Source organism: Pelophylax lessonae (assembly GCF_965119305.1).
Source record: "Pelophylax lessonae genome assembly, chromosome: 3".
NCBI classification, from domain to species: Eukaryota; Metazoa; Chordata; class Amphibia; order Anura; family Ranidae; genus Pelophylax; species Pelophylax lessonae.
Genome location: NC_138770.1, coordinates 335296365 through 335313813, shown reverse-complemented (window position 1 = coordinate 335313813; position 17449 = coordinate 335296365). Strand labels below are relative to the sequence as shown.

Genomic DNA, 17449 nt, shown 5'->3' with positions numbered 1-17449 from the left:
GGACCCGCAAGTCGGCGCAGGTTTTTCCCTGCCCAGCTGAATTTCATTACACTGTTAATGAAATGTGGCTCACGTTAAAACGTCCATTCCTGGTGCCTAGTCGGTTCAAATTACTTTATCCTTTTGCACCGGCTACGGAAGCAAAATGGTGTGTGCCTCCACAGGTGGATCACACTGGCCGTGTTAAGGCTACCTTGGTTCCTTCTGAGGATACCCCGGGATCCCACGGACTGGCGGTTGGAGTCTCTAGCCCACCATTCCTATACGGTGGCGGGCTCGTTGCTCAGACCCATTTTTGCGTCAGTTTAGACGTTCCCCTGGGCTGTCTAAGCGATCGTTAGACGTTGCCCTTTTGGTGAGTCTCTGTTACAGAGGACTGTTCTGCCTTTGGACGTATGGTCTGTAGCTGAATGGGACTACCGTTGTTCCAGTGGAGGAATCCCCATCCGTTAAGGACTTGGGGGATAGGATGGCGCTGGCTGTAGCCTGCGATCTGTACTCCCTGGCATAGTCTGCACTGGGAACAGGGTTTGTTTTCCTTTGCCACGCAGACTCTGCCTGATTGGCGGAGTTCCACCGCTGTGACTTGGTGTTGGGCATGTCCCTCTTGCCTTGGGGGAGCTGTTCGACCAGCTGGTGCAGGGTCTGCAATTTGTTTGCGATGCCGCGCTGGTCGAGGCTTCCTTGTATGGGTCACCTTGTTGTTTTCAGCGGTGGTTGTCCAGCGTCTACTTGACCGTAATGTTGGTCTGTGGATCAAACTTCTACGGTCTTAATGGATCTCCCTGTTCAGGGGGATCGCCTGTTTGGCACTGCCCTGGATAACATTATATAAGGGTCTCACTGGGGGAAGAGTGTTTTCTTCCACAGGCTAACAAGGGTAAGGGCCTTCAACGCAGTTGGGGTTCTTTTCCTTTCGGCTCGCAAACAGTTTCTTCCTCGGGGATAGTCGATGTGGCGAAGTCCTTCCAGACTTCCGCGTGTGGTTCCAAATGACCCTGGTCTGGAGAACATGAGATTGTTTTTTCCGGCCCTGTGGACTAGGTCCACTCGGCCTGAAGGTTCTTCCTCACCCATCTAGGGGGTGGGGGGAGGTCTTTGCCAGTCGAGGACCTGCGGCTGGCCCAGATCCCAGGCTGCCGGGTTCAGGAGGTCATGCGGTCCAGTTGCAAGATAGTCCCGATCCGTTTTATTTCTGGCATGTTTTTTTTTTTTTTTTTTTCCCTTCCAATGAATGGCTGTCTCCGTATCGCTTACTGGTGCTCCTTTCCAACAAGCTGGACCAACTGGTCCTTTGATGGTTTCGTGCAAATCAAAATTTCAAGTTGGTATCGGTTCGCACGGCTGTGGCTTCCCTGCATCAGGGGGATTCCTTTCCTCCATAGACATCGAGCTACCTACCTTCACATCCTTTTATGTTCGGGACACCTACGGGTTTTCAGTTTTTTGCCGTGGGGAAAGATCTCTTATCGGTTTGTCATTGCCTTTGGGTCTCGCTTATGCTACTAGGGTCTTCACAAAGGTGTGGCTCCGGTCCTGGTGCTCTTGCGGCAGCAGGGTGTATCGGTCTGGGGGTTCCTGGCTGATCTGCTTCTCCGTGTGTAGTCTCCTACGGTGCTGACAAACGAATTTGGAAGTCAGCACGAGAACTCTGGAGGAGTTCAGGTGGATTCTGAACCTTCAGAAGTCATCCATGGTCCCTTCCATTAGACTGGACTATCTGGGCCTGACTTTGGACTCGCCCTCAGTCAGGGTGTTTTCTCCCTCGAGGAAAGAACTCTTTGAACTTCAGACTGCGGTTCATGTCCTGCACATGGTCATCCCTTCGGACCTGTATGCGAGTTCTGGGATTGATGGATCCTTCTCAAATGGGACTGGAATCCAAACTCTCTGGACTTTCGGATCCGGCTGAGCTGGCTGACCAGGGAATCTTGAGCTGGAATCATTCCTCCCCTTTTTTCTGAACACTTTCACCGCGGATGCAAGCCTGTCTGGGTGGGACGGAGTCCTGGGCAGGTTCTCTGCTTCAGGAGTATGGTCCCTGGAGGATCCAGGTTACCAATCAATGTCCTGGGGTTGAGAGCGATCTGGCTTTGCCTGGTTCACTTTATCGGGCACGTGCAGCTGCCCGGTGCACGTTCAATCGACTACGGCACGACCGTGGCTTCTGTCATTTACCAAGAGGGCACCAAGTTGCGGCCTTCGATGTGTAGATTCTTAGTTGGGCAGTGCGCCTTGTTCCAGCTCTTCAGCTGTTCCCTTTTCAGGTGTGGAAATCTTGGCGGGCAGATTACCTCAGTCGACAGGCTTTAGATGCAGGGGAATGGTCCCTTCATCCGGAGGTGTTTCTGCAGTTGTCTTCGTTGGGGGCACTCCAGATGTGGACCTGTTGGCGTTGCATCTACAGGATAGTGCTGCGGTTTGAGACCCTCTGGTGGGTGCGATGGTGGCACCATGGGTTCTGTCATGGGCAAGAACATTTGCTAGGTTCAACTTGAAAGATGCTGTGGAATTTAGCATGGTCACCTGCACACGGCTGCCGCCGGCATGGTCGTGTGTGCGTGCTCACGGATGGGCCAAGGTTGGTCTCGGCTGCGGTCTTCCTTTCCTCCTCCCAAGTTGCTGCCAAGAATTTTTCGCAGGATCTTGGCGGAAGGGATTCCGGTCTTTCTCGTGGCTCCAGACGGCCTCGCTGAGCTTGGTAAGCCATCCTAGTCAGGCTGGCCACAGACGCTCCTTGGAGAGTTCCTCCTTAGGGAGGAGTTATTGTCTCCAGGGCCTATCTCCCGTCCGACTTTGCGGTCGCTGACTTTGCCGACATGGCTGTTGAATGCCAGGTGCTGAACGACGGGGGTTTGGCTGCTTCAGTGATTCCCACCCTGCTTGAAGCGTGGGAAGCGACTTCTTCTAGGGTGGTTTTTGTTTATCATACGAGACAGTCGTATATTACGTGGTCTCTTACTCGGTGGCCCAGATCTTGGCTTCCTTCAATGGGGAGTTGATCACAAGTTGACCTTGAGTACTGTTAAGGGTCGAGTTTTTTTTTGGTTTTGGCAAATTTCTTCCGAAGGCCGTTGGCTGCCTTTGCCCTGGTGTGTGAATTCTTCCAGGGGGTGAGACACCGGTGCCTCAGTCACCCACTGGGGACCTTGATTTGGTGCGGTCGGTTCTTTTAGACCCTCTGTTTGCGAGTATTCGAGGGTATCCCCTGCCTACCTTATTACAGAAGGTGGCCTTCTCGGTTGCTGTCACTCTGCGTGCTGGTGTCAGCACTGGCGACATTGTCCTGTCGTGCTCCCTATATGTTGATCATGGGGCCAAGTGGTACTTCGTCCAGATCTGTCCTTCCCTTCGAAGGTGGTTTCTGGTGTTCACTTGCATGGGGAAATTGTATTCCCATCTTGTGTCCTGAACCCTCACATCCTAAGGAATGTGCATTGCTTATTCTGTTTAGAGTGCGGGCACTCAAGGTGAACTTGGCAACTACTGAGTCTTTTCATGAGTCAGACTCGCTCTCTGTACTTACAGATGGCCCGTGAAAGGGACTGCCTGTGTCTGCTGCGTCTATTCCCGGATGAATCGGACAGATGGTGGTACAGGTTTATTCACTTAAGGATCAGGTCCTACCTTTCCCTGTTTCGGCGCGTTCTACTCTGGCACCCAGTGCTTCCTGGGCTTTTCGCCTTGTAGGCATCTGTGCTCCAGGTTGCAAGTCGGCTACCTGGTAGTCTGTTCACACCTTTACCATGTTTTAAGATGGATGTGCTGGCATCTGCAGATGCCTCTTTTCGGCCGCAAGGTTTTTTGCTGGCTGCTGTTTGGTGGGCTTTTGGCCTTCCTTGAGGGTGTTTACTGTTTTTTAGGGTGGCCTAATCTTTTGTGATGAGTCTTATGTTGCCTGGTCGGCTATGTTTTGTCCTTGGAGACTTGTTCTTTTCTGCTGTTCCCACCCCTCATTTTATGGCACTGCTTTGGGACGTCCCTACTGATATGAATCGGAGAGAACTGCGTCAGTCAATGAACGAAAGCGAAAACAGTATTTTTGACTTGACTTAAAATCCTTTTCTCTTAAGTTCATTGACGGACACAGTACCCGCCCCTCTATTTTGAGTTGGGTTGGTGTTACATTTCTGACGCTGCTTTGATACAAAACTGGCATACTCCGGGACTGCCCATAGGCGTAGCTAGAACTTTTTTAGTATCTTACTCCTGTAGGGGGCAGTATTACCCTACTAATATGAATCAGAGAGAACTGCGTCCGTCAATGAACTTAAGAGAAAAGGATTTTACGGTAAGTCAAAAATCCAGTTATTGCAGCTTACCATTCCTTGGATGTCATAGCGGCATTTTATTTTTATTTTCGTTCATTTTATCCTTTAATTTTCACCTCATGATCCTGCTAGCAGCCCACTTCTTGTCCTAGGGTGACAACGCTCACATAACGCTCTATCCATAGTGCAGCACCTTTAGGCTGCTCTCCTGATTTGAACTAAAACACAACTTCCTATCTGTATCTGCATTACATAGGGAGGGGGGATTTGTAATTCAAATAAGATAGGACTAAAGATATTTTTTGAGAATCAGCAGCTACCTTTCTGTTTTAGGAAGTAGAACATCCTGCGCAACTGGCGTTTATAAAAAATAAAAATGTGACGATTAAGCTGCAGCAGGCATATGTGTAGGATAACGAACACCTCAGGTAATAGTATCAAACTCATGATGCGTATAACAAATACATTTATCATACAGTATGTGAAATAAATAATAAATGAGGCAGAAAGTCCAAAGTGCAAGTGAATCCTCTACAAAAACTTGAGAATGATCCTTACAATCAAAGTACGCTTGTACATATATGAACACTCGGCAGCAATTCATGGAGATTTAACCTTCACTTCCCTGCTCACATTCACCTTACTGTTTTAGATGCTTCTGGAAGGCAAAAAGAAAGAAATGGCACCATGCTTGCATAGTGTAAAATCCTCAGTAAAATAGTTTTATGTTAACACACAAACTCATAAGCAGTAATCGGCATTCAATGAACCTACGATTCCCACAATTCCTATCGTGTGTGTGTGGTGACGTCACGACTACCGGCTGTGCCCTGTGCTCCTAATCACAAATGACGTCAATCATGGGCACATATGATAAATGTGTTTATGTGCAGCATGAGTGAGGTACATGTATTTACTTGAAGTAAATGTACTTATCCATAATAATAATTATCCAGAAAAAAGTAAACTAATGCAATCATAGCATCTAAGAACTGGTAAAGCTGTAATATTACATTTTTATTCTTGTGTTTTAGATATCCTTTTAAAAGATAAGTTGATTAAAAAAAAAAAAAATATATATATATATCTCTGTAGATCTGATATCAGTAGATTTAAAAAAAAAATGTGCTTTTATTATTATTTTTTTTTTTTTCTGGCAGGAGCCTGTAAAGCATTGCACCAACAATCAGTAGATTGCTGATGCCATGCAGTTCGCCTGCAGATCTGTCAGTGTACCTGCTTGCTCTTTCGAGGAAGCTTATACATGCCCACGGGAAGACTCTATGTACTACTACAGCGCTCACAGTGCCCAGGTAGTTTCATAGAAAACCACAAGCCGACAGCTGCAAAGGATGTCGGGACTTGTAGTACATTTATACATAGAGCTCGGTTTATGAATGACTGTGTGGGTGGATCCCTGCTCGGCCAAAAAGTGACTGCTAGTACAGAGAACTTCTCCCCATGCTGCTTTCACAGGGAGAACGAGCAGTGGGCTGCAGCAATTGGAACTTGTTGCATGTTCCAACCTAAAAATAGGTGGAACATGTATCATGTTCCAAGAGCGAACTTTATCCTTTAATTTTATCAATCCATGTGATAGCCATTCTGTATTAGTCATATCTAGATAGTTAATCTACTATTGAGCAAGAAGGTTGCTGCTTTATGCAGATGAAAGCTATTTTATTTCACTATTAATCACCGTATCATTCCGTTTTCAGTTGAAACAGCTCAGTAGGCATCCCAATATGGAAGCATATAAAATGCAACTGAGAGGAATGCAGCTGATTACAATATTTTTTAAGACCCCATCCTCACTAGGCTTTTGGCATGGGGCTCTGACACTTAGCTGCAGATGGAAGGCACAGGTGCCCTGTCCAGCCCTGCCTACGGCAGCTAAATGTCCAGAGTGCATGGAGCTAAAGCATATTTCTATGCTTCTTTTTTTCTTTTTTTTTCTTAGGGGTATTCTACTGTAATTGTATAGGTAAAGATATATTTTAATTAAATAACTATTGAAACAGAATCAGATGCACTGATGTGGAATTAGCCAATAATGATTTTACTAAACACTTTCTCCTACTGTAGGTGAAAATGGAGTTGTGCGCCCACTACCTTTTCCATCTTATGCAAAGAGAGTCTTGATTGCACTTTGTAAGGACATTCCATTTCAGGTTGTTTGTACATCTTGTCGCTGCGAGCTGCGCTCTCATTTGGAAGTAACTGCACACTTCAGGTGGGTGTGTGTAGTAGCTATGATTTATTCTATAACATGGATGGATATCACTCCACTGCAAAGCCTTGGTTTGTCTGGTTCCAGAAACATCACTGTTGGACTGCACAAATATTGAAAATTTTTGTGCAGTAACAGTCCTGTAACTGTAGAAGAAAAGTATGTCTAAGGATATTCATAATCACGTGTTTATTGAAGCTTTAAGACCTGCTAGTTTTTTTAGTGTGAATTCCCTGCTGCATGCCCATTTCAGCACTTCCTTTTGCTGTTAGCAAATTGTCAGAAATGTTCCAACGATTGATAATGAGTATTAATTATGATAAGCAGTGTTTATTGCCCCAGGATTTCCTTATATTGGTTGAGCATAATTCCAGCATTAAATCTTGGGTTCTAACAAACACTGATCTCAAAGCCCAATTGAAGTCCCAAAAATGGTTATGGAGCCAGATATACACCTCCATTTTCATAGTCTTACCTCCACTGTTTTAACAGTTGTGCAGTTGGATCTTAATATGCCTGTGCAAACCAAAGGAACCACAGTGAAAGGGCTGGCAGCCATCCTAGTTAGGAATGCATGTATAAAAAGTGCACATATTTGCTAATGTGAAAATTACTTGTTATCAATAGCAACCAGTCTGAGTCCTTGTTCTGTTTTCAAATCCTGGTCTTTCTGCAAAAAAAGGGTCTTGACCAAAATCCTAGCTCTCAGCCCTCCAAAGGGCAATTATCAGTGCCCTTATCTATCTTTTTTTTTTTTTTTTTTTTTTAAAGGCCTTTGCCTCATGATTCCATGTTAAAACCTTTATCCAAGGTGTTTCTCATGTTAGGCCCCCTTGCAGCACACCTGCTTCCCAGGGACCTTAATTTGGTTCTAGAGACCACCCTTTTAACCAATTACGGATATTCCTTTGGATATTCTTACAAGCACGGTAACAATTTTTGGTAGCTATCTTGTCTGTTAGACATGACTCTGAATTGGGCTTTCCTATAAAGAACTTCAAAATGACAAGTTTGTGATGTACCTATTCCATCTTTTCTTTCAAAGGTGGTTTTGTACTACAGTCAGGTCCATAAATATTGGGACATTGATACAATTCTAATCTATTTGGCTCTATACACCACCACAATGGTGCAGTAGAGGCCTGGCAGAGCATCACCAGAGATGAAACCCAGCGTCTGGTGATGTCTATGCGTTCCAGACTTCAGGCTGTAATTGACTGCAAAGGATTTGCAACCAAGTATTAAAAAGTGAAACTTTGATTTATGATTGTAAATCTGTCCCATTACTTTTGGTCCCTTAACCACTTGCCGACCGCCGCACAACTATTTACGGCGGCGGTCAGCCCCCTCACAGGCAAAGTGGCGTAGGGGTGCGTCACTAGCCTGTGAGCCTAGAAGGGGGCGAGCGCAACCGGAGGTGCGCACCCGCTCGTTCCCTAAGCAGTCCGCGCGAGTGACCGCCGGACCCGATGTCCGCCGGTCACTCGCGATTGTCGGGTGGAGAGGGAGAAAGGCAGGCGGCTAATGTAAACAAAGCCGCCTGTCATTCTCCCCTGTGTAAGAACAGAGATCATACAGGGCTACTATGCAGGATCATATTTCTCTGTTACACAAACAGCCACATCCCTTCGCAGTTAGAAGCACGCCCCTAGGGACACACTTAACCCCTCCTTCTCCAATAAAGTTAACCCCTTCTCTGCCAATGTCATTTTTTACAGTAACGGTGCATATTTTTAGCACTGATTACTGTAGTAATGTCACTGGTACTCCCAAAAGTGTCAAAAATGTCAGTCAAGGGTCCGATCTGTCCGCCGCAATGTCGCAGTCCCGCAAATAAAAACGCAGATCGTCGCCATTGCTCGTTAAAAAAAAAAAAAAAAGACAATCTTTCCCTTAGTTAGTAAATATAATAACGTTTGCGCAAACTAATCAAAATACCCTTATTGCGTTTTTGTTTTTTTTACCAAACATATGTAGCAGAAAACAAATTGGCCTAAACTGTTAAATTTTGATTTCTCTATCGCTCATTGACAGACGTAGTCCTCGGTGATACAGCACCTTCGGGTTATGTTGCCTCCGCAGGAGTAGGACTAGACAGGAAATTAAAATGCTCTGGCCACACCTTAGGGGCAGTCCCAGAGGGTATATCCTCTCTCTCTCTCTCTCTCTCTCTCTCTCTCTCTCTCTCTCTGCCTCAGCAAATCAGTTTTTTTCTGTCTAGTCAGGAGTAAGGACCTAGATACCTTGCTGGGATCTTCGGTCCTGGCAAGATTTTTTTCTTAGAAAAGATTTTTTAGACAGCTTTTTTTCCTCCAGTGTTCCTGTGAGATCTTCAAGCAAGAAAGCTGAACTGGGCGACGGGCTGGAGGTTGAGATCCAGTGGTCACCCCAGTTCAGCCTACGAGCGTGTGCAGGCCATAGCTCTGCGCTGGGTCGGCCGCGACATAGTCCCACTGGAGGGACTGACCCTGCGAGTTAAACGTCTCGCTGAAACGCCAAGGACCATGAGTCACGGCGTCCGTATTGGTCGACAGCCCTCCAACTTCGGTGGAGAGGGTTACTGTCAGGAGTTGGCGCCCGCCTGGTTCCGGTATGGTGAGTAGTATGTTCCCCTTTTCCCCCTGACGGATCTTGTGGTGAACGCGGGCCCCTCTCTGTAATGGAAAGGATGGGTTCCCCTCTATCCTATAACAGGTCACAGATCCCCCTAATTGAGTGTGATTTTTGTGTACAAAGCCAGCAGGCTTGGTTTGGGAGCTGACAATCTAATTACAAAGTATGTTTAAATGATTGTAATATGTGGCAGCACTGGAAGCTTACTGTGTTACTAGAAGTATCCTACCTGTCAGAAGTCACAGGACAGGGATGCGGCTTGCCAGGTCATTCCTCCAGCTGAAGCAGGTCTCCCGACGGCCATGCGGTTCCGCCAGGGTTCGGTACCGCCGGTCAAGCTGATCTCCATGAGAGAGAGGTTTTGCGATGCCTAGTTACTCTGCAGGACGCCGCTATGCTGTAACAGACCGCCGTAGATCGCACGAGGCCGCCATTTTGGCGTAGCCTCGTGTCTGCAGCATGGGGGCGGCCATGTTTGAGGTGACTCCAACACCTCGTGGAGCTAGGGGAGGCGCCGGAAGGCGTGCAGAGGGGCGGAGCCGCCTCCTTTCTTCCTGGGCAGCCAGCCAAAAGACTTCCTGTTTGTGAACACAGCGCTGTAAACTGTTGCAGTGAACTCTGAGCATCAAGTGGTGAGCCCTGGGGGTCTATCTCTCTCTCTCTCTCTCTCTCTCGCTCGATAGGGATCCCTAGCAGGTAACACTGAGGGGCTTTTGTGGCGCTGGGGGTCTGGAAAAAAAAAAAAAAAAAGTTTTTTATTTAAGTTTGGATTGAAGTTCCCGGGTAGTTACTGGAATAATCATGGACCCTGCCACACAAGTACCCCCACCTGTTTCCCTCGAGGGGGCCACGGGACCCGCCGGTGCACAGAGCATGGATGCATTTACAGCAGTTTTGGAGTCTATGGTGGCTCGGGTGGAGGCGGCCTGTCAGGGACGGGGGTCAAGAAAGCGACCCCCGCCTACCCCTATAATATCTGACACCTCTGACTCAGATTCAGAGATGGTCACTGCAGCTGCAGGTCCCTCTGCAAGGGCTGTTATCTCAGGTAAAGCTCCCTCAGACAGTGAGGAGGACGTGCGTTCTTCCGCCATAATTCAGGAAGAAGCATTGGTGGACGCACTAGTTGTGGCGGTGCGGGAAACCTTAAGACATGAGGTTTTACCGGCAGAGGCAACTGAAACAGTTATCTGTGACGCAGCCTTGGATACTACTCCCCTATTAGGGCATGCATCTATGTCAGCGGTAATCCTCAGACGTGTGCTGTGGTTAAAATGCTGGTCAGCTGACCTAGGTTCCAAAAAGACCTTGACGAATCTCCCTTTTCAGGGGAATCGCCTATTTGGGGCCACCCTAGATGAAATCATTAAAGATGCCACTGGGGGCAAGAGCACTTTCTTGCCACAGGCTGCTAAAGCTAAGGGACCTCGCAACAAGCGAGGACCTTTCTTTACCGCCCATAAAGGGTTCGCACGCCTGGCTGGAACAAGCGGGAAAGGCAAGACTCCTCCAGGAGGGTTCAAGAAAGGCTGGTCGGACAAACAGAGGACTGACTCAGCCAAACCCGAAGCAAAGGATTACACAGCCTGAAGGTGCGCCCCCACCCGGTTTGAGGGTGGGGGGACGTTTTCACCGGTATTCAGGACATTAGATCGAGCATCGACTACTACTACCGGTGCGATTCTTCCCTTCCAACATTTAAGTGCTACAGGGAGCGGTAGTCACCGTTCCCTGAACAGATCTTTTTCTTTACCTTTTCCTAAGATTAGTCTCAATTCCCCACAGCAATCGGATCCGGTTGACCAGACAGACCAAGAAGCCTCTAGCCGGGTGACTTCGGTCCCTGAGATTCAACCAGGAGAGATCACCGTTCCTGATAGGAATCAGGTGTCGGATAAATGTGTGGGAACAGAAAACGACCAGACTTTCTCGGATGGTCGGGGCCAGATAGCTCTAGGGACGCCTGGTTCAAATCCCGTCAGTACCAGTGGTCCTAGAAATTCTAGGCTGGCCTCGCCAAGCCGGCCTGGCCAACTTGGACTTGCTAGTCGCGGACGTTCCGTGGGAACTGCGTCTCAGGGAGTATCTGCGGTCTCGAGGACCAATCTACCATTGTGCTTTACAGTCGCTGGTTTTAATGGCCTGGCCATTGAGACCCAAGTACTGAAGGACAGAGGGTTGTCGGCTTCAGTCATTCCTACCCTTATTAAAGCAAGGAAAGCGACTTCCAGCAGAGTCTATTATCACACATGGAAGACTTGTATCGCGTGGTGCGAATCTTTAGGATTTCCTCCACGTACCTATTCGGTGACTCGAATATTGGCCTTTTTGCAGAAAGGGGTTGAGCAGAAGCTAGCCTTGAGCACCATCAAGGGTCAAGTTTCAGCATTAGTAATCTTCTTTCAGAAACCTTTAGCTACCAAGTCCTTGGTGCGGAATTTCATCCAGGGGGTGCGGCACCTGGCTCCACCAGTCCGCGTGCCCTTACCGCCCTGGGATCTTAATTTGGTTTTGTCGGTTCTGCAGAAACCTCCTTTTGAAAACATCAGGGAGATTCCCTTGCTTACTTTATCCCAGAAGGTGGCCTTCTTGGTGGCTATCACTTCTGCACGCAGGGTGTCAGAACTGGCTGCTTTATCATGCCAGTCCCCATATTTAGTGATTCATAGGGATAAGGTAGTACTTCATCCTAAGCCATCCTTTCTTCCAAAGGTGGTTTCAGATTTTCATCTGAATGAAGATATTGTACTACCTTTCTTGTGTCCTCAGCCCAAGCATCATCAGGAACATGCGTTGCATTCCTTGGATGTGGTTCGGGCAATCAGGGTATACCTGAAGGTTACGGAATCGTTCCGTAAGACGGATTCACTTTTTGTGATCACGGATGGCCCCAGAAAGGGGTTGCCTGCATCTGCCGCGACTATCTCCAAATGGATTAGACAGACGGTGGTACAGGCTTATTCTATTAAGGGTCAGAGTCCTCCGTTCCCTGTTAGGGCGCACTCCACTCGAGCGCTCAGTACTTCCTGGGCCTTTCGCCATCAGGCGTCAGTGGTCCAGGTATGTAAGGCGGCCACTTGGCCGTCGGTACATACCTTTACAAAATTTTATAAAATTGATGTGATGGCATCGGCGGATGCCTCATTTGGCCGTAAGGTTTTGCAGGCCGCTATTTGAGGAGACCGGTGGTCTACCTCGAGGGTTTTTTTTTCTGTTTGAAAATTTTTTTTTTGTGGAGTCTCATCATTAAGGAGGAGCATTGTAAACTTCTAGTTGGCACCGGTTGGGCCTTCTAGATTTGGATTTGATTTCCATTTTCCCACCCCTCATTTGGGATACTGCTCTGGGACTTCCCGAAGGTGCTGTATCACCGAGGACTACGTCTGTCAATGAGCGATAGAGAAAAATGGATTTTTGTAAAATCTTACCGTAAAATCCTTTTCTCTTAGCTCATTGACAGACGTAGTACCCGCCCCTCTATTTTTTGAGTTGGGTTGGGTTAAATTCTCTAAACACTGCTTTTGTGACATAACTGATTTGCTGAGGCAGAGAGAGAGAGGATATACCCTCTGGGACTGCCCCTAAGGTGTGGCCAGAGCATTTTAATTTCCTGTCTAGTCCTACTCCTGCGGAGGCAACCTAACCCGAAGGTGCTGTATCACCGAGGACTACGTCTGTCAATGAGCTAAGAGAAAAGGATTTTACGGTAAGATTTTACAAAAATCCATTTTTTTAAATTTTTTTTTTTGGGGGGGGGGGGGAATTTCATATAAAAGTGAAATGTTGTTTTTGCAAAATTTTCGCTCTTTTTTTTGATTATGGCGCATGATCAAAAATCGCACAGGTGATCAAATACCACCAAATAAAGCTCTGTTTGTGGGAACAAAAGGACGTCAGTTTCATTTGGGTACAGTGTCGCACGACCGCGCAATTGTCCATTAAAGTCACGCAGTGCCGAATCGCAAAAAAGGGCTTGGTCAGGGAGGGGGTAAAATCTTCCGGGGCTTAAGTGGTTTAAGTGGCTTAAATGAGGCACATATACAAACTGTTGTAATTCCTACACCGTTCACCTGATTTGGCTGTAAATACCCTCAAATTAAAGCTGAAAGTCTGCAGTTAAAGCACATCTTGTTTGTTTGATTTCCATTGTGGTGGTTTATAGAGACAAAAAGATTAGAATTGTGTCGATGTCCCAATATTTATGAACTGCCAACTGGTCTTCTGTTCAAACTTTCTAAAAGTTTTACCAGGTGGATGTGCAGTCTTCTGCGGATGCAGCTTAAGGCTTCAAAGCTATCGCAGTAGCACTCTGAAATATTGGTCATGTGACCACTGTTGTTTTTGTGCCTGTTGGCATAGTTTCCGTTTTACCTAGTTGTTGCCCAATCGTATATTCATTGCTTAGGGATGTCCAATGGTGTATGAAAAAGTTGCCTGTTCCTCTGCTGAATCATTAGGATACATTTTTACTTAAATTACATATCTTGGAGTATTATATAGGACACGGGCCACCTTAACTAGTTCTTTGTTTTCCCTGTATTGCTTGGTACAAAATGAAGTACTCACGGGGTGGGGGGTCAAAGGGGAGGTGCCCTAGGGGGCGATGGGGGGGATTGCAATGAAAACCTGACAAATTGTAACTGTCTATGAAACTAGGAAGTTTTTACTGGTGTTTGGTTTTAATTTTACTTTGCTCCACAGCTCATTAGTTTATATATTTTTTTGTTTGTTTTCTTTCTCAATTGTTTTATTATGATTATATTTATTTAGGACACTTTGTCGCAATGCTGGTCCTGCTTCAATTCCAGAAAAAAGCATAGTTGATGTTGCATCTGTTTTCCAGCTAAAAGCTTTCTGCCTGACTTGTAAACAAGGTCTAAGTAATGAAGCACGCATTGCAAAACACATCACAAGAACAAGTCACAACATCAAGAGGATAATTTCTATAGAGGAGTCCATTCTAGCATTTTGCTACCTAAACGAAGGAACAAGAACACCTTCTGACTTCTGCCTGTTGGCTTCCAATGCGAGATTGAAACTCTGCATGCCTAAAAGAAGCCCAAACCATACTGATGACAGCAGTGATTTGTCCAAGCATCTACAGCAAAATGAAACTGATGGTGTTTTAAAAAAAGAGGCCAATATAATGGTGACTGCTTGGTTCTGTGAATGTTCTCAACAATTTTCAGCTGAGAATGATGCTGAAAAACACATTATGGCAGCCAATAAGATCTCTCACAAGTGCATGGTTTGCGGCAAGCTTGCTGATGACGCTGCCATTATTCGCCTTCACATGTGCCGATTTCACGGTGGTGCACGCTTAGACAGTTTTCTTTTTTGGTGCCAGATGTGCATGGTTGAGCTTGCAAGGACTGAAAATGTGTTGATGCATATTCTAGATTGCCATGGTGGTCATTCCTTTTACTATGAACAGGATGTGCCTGAGGAGCAACCTACTTCCTTAGAGGTGGAGATGAGATCTGAAAGTCCAGAAAGTAACGCATCCCCATCACCACAGCAGTCTGATGAGGGTTTGTGGCAGTGCCATATCTGTGAAGAGACTTTTGATACTGAAGACACGGTTCTACAACACTGCCAATCCTCAAGCATTCACCAGTTTCATAAATATTGCTGTGACACCTGCAAGAAGAAGTTTCTTAAAATGGAGACTTTACTTCGGCATTGTCAGCTTCAGCATGATGGGGAAATAAAAGTGAAATATTTCTGCGGCCTTTGTAAAGATCTCTATTTTGATGATGAAGCTGCCTTCCTTGGCCACTATGAAAGTTTTCACGCTTTGGACTATAGTTATGTACCAAATCAGGGGCAATCAAATACTAAAATTCCAGATGTTACACCAACCACATGCACTGAGCCTGAAAAGCGTCTGACTTGCGGCTGTCTGGAAAAATATTCTCTCAAAGCAAGAAAGAAGGCAGATGGCAAACTCTGCTTGGATAGACTGTTTGGGAAAGGAAACCTCTGGTATAGCTGCTGTTTATGTCCAGCAACTGACCAAACCTTTGAAGGCATCAATACACATGTTTGTAAGAAGGAGGGGCAGTCCAGTGACAGAAATTTTGTTATTAAGTGCAGCGTTTGTTCCAAATCTTTTTTAGAATCAGAAGGTGCTCAATCTCATTACCATGCGAAACACTGTTTCTTGAAAGAGCCTAGTAAGAATTATAATTTCAAAACTGATGAATCCGTAGGTGATGTGTTTACATTTACAGCTAGTGGTTCTTCTGTTAATAAACCACCAATAAGACTGAAGCACACAAAAGAATTGCATCACAAGGCTGAAACAAAAGACAAAAATCTCTCTGAAAAAATCCATACCGAAACAGAAGTTATGGAGATACAAAACCGTGACACAGGTATTACATGTAATATGTTACATGAATATACACCATCTTGTCAAAAGTATTGAAACACCTGCTTTTACACGCACATGAACTTTAATAGCATCCCAGTCTTAGTCTGTAGGGTTCAATATTGAGTTGGCCCTCCCTTTGCTTCTTTAACAGCTTTAACTCTTCTGAGAAGGCTGTCCACAAGGTTTAGGAGTGTGTCTATGGGAATGTTTGACCGTACTTTCAGAAGCGGATTTGCGAGAGCAGGCACTGATGTTGGAGAGAAGGCCTGGCTTGCAGTCTGCCCTCTAATTCATCCCAAAAATATTCTATTGGGTTGAGGTTAGAATTTTGTGCAGGCCAGTCAAGTTCCTCCACCCCTAACTCACTTATATATGTCTTTATGGACCTTGCTTTGTGCACTGGTGTGCAGTCATGTTGGAACAGGAAGGGGCCATCCCAAAACTGTTCCCACATAGTTGGGTGCATGAAATTGTCCACAATGTCTTGGTTTTCTGACGCCTTATGAGTTCTCTTCACTGGAACAAGGGACCAAGCCCAACCCCTAAAAAACATCCCCACACCATATTCCCCCCTCCACCAAATGATTTGGACCAGTGCACAAAGCAAGGTCCATAAAGACATGGATGAGCGAGTTTGGGGTGGAGGAACTTGACTGGCCTCCAGAGTCCTAACCTCAACGCGATGGAACACCTTTGGGGTGAACTAGAGCGGAGACTGCGAGCCATGCCTTCTCGTCCTACATCAATGCCTGACCTCACAAATGCACTTCTGGAAGAATGGTCAAACATTCCCATAAACACACTCCTAAGGCTACTTTTCACACCTTGGCATTGCTATTTATAGGCGTTTTAACAGGCTTTTTTGTGCAGGTGTTTTTAGGTTGACAAGTGACCAATGGAAAAAATAAACGCCTGTAATCTGCCTAAAAAGAAGCTCATGTACTTTTTTGAGCATTTGGCGTTTTGCTTAAAATGCTCAGATGTGAACAGGGGCCATTGAAATAAATAGGATTTGTCTTGTTGGGCGTTTTTTGAGCTGATCCTAGAGCAGAAAAACGCCTACATGTGAACTTAGCCTAAACCTTGTGGACAGCCTTCCCAGGAGTTGTGGTTATAGCTGCAAAGGAGGAGGTCAATATTAAATCCTATGGACTAAGACTGGGATGCCATTAAAGTTAATGTGCGTGTAAAGGCAGGCGCCCCAACACTTTTGACAATCTAGTGTATATCAAACATGTATTTGGAAAAAATGTTTGCTAATTTGGCTTGCTGCTTCTTTCTTTCAGCGACTTGAATTCTAAGGAAAAAAAAAGTTAATACAGGAATAGGGATACTACTTGACATGCAAGTAGAAAACTCCTACTATTGGTAATCATAACAGTCTCAGTCTATTAAGTGTCCTTTGAGAGGTTCTTTTCCAGGTCCAATGTAGGCAAAACCGCTTCAGTAACATCCTCTCTGGTTGTGACACCCTTGTAGTGCTTCATTCAAGAAGCTAAGAAAGATCTCAAAAGAAAATCCCATATAGTATGTCTAAACTAATTGGTGTCTTTAAAATGCGATTTATACTGTGCTTACATCAAAATCATGCCATTGAATCCAAAATGTGTTCTTATTAATATACCATTACCCTCATAATTCTCAAACAGGACCTTCCATAATACCTGCACTATGGCTGTTTTACTGAGTCTTTATCTCCCCTCCAGAAGGAACCCTCTTTCCCCTCTCTCCAAGTTAGTGTTGGAAGCTCTGAAAAATGAAGTAGATAGTGTAATACTGCCACACTATTTAATGATCCTAAATCAAAAACCATTTTACTCACAAGAGTGCGTTTATATATGTGTGCATTAGGGCTGAAACACTAATCGATTAATTGACAACTAATCGATTATGAAATTAGTTGTCAACTATTTTTGTAATCGGTCAGCCGATTAGTTGTCCTGCATACAGAATGTATTA

At 45.7% G+C, this 17449-nt stretch overlaps 1 protein-coding gene across 2 annotated transcripts in view; it reads left to right on the top strand.

Annotated features, from left to right (window-relative positions):
- The window catches only part of ZNF451 (zinc finger protein 451), a 219688-nt gene that overhangs the window by 73392 nt on the left and 128847 nt on the right, over nt 1-17449 (top strand). For both annotated transcript variants that reach the window (XM_082249986.1, XM_082249985.1), the window contains 2 exons: nt 6357-6504; nt 13885-15491. In XM_082249986.1, coding sequence (XP_082106112.1) covers nt 6357-6504; nt 13885-15491 — 1755 coding nt within the window. The remainder of the gene's footprint in view (nt 1-6356; nt 6505-13884; nt 15492-17449) is intronic.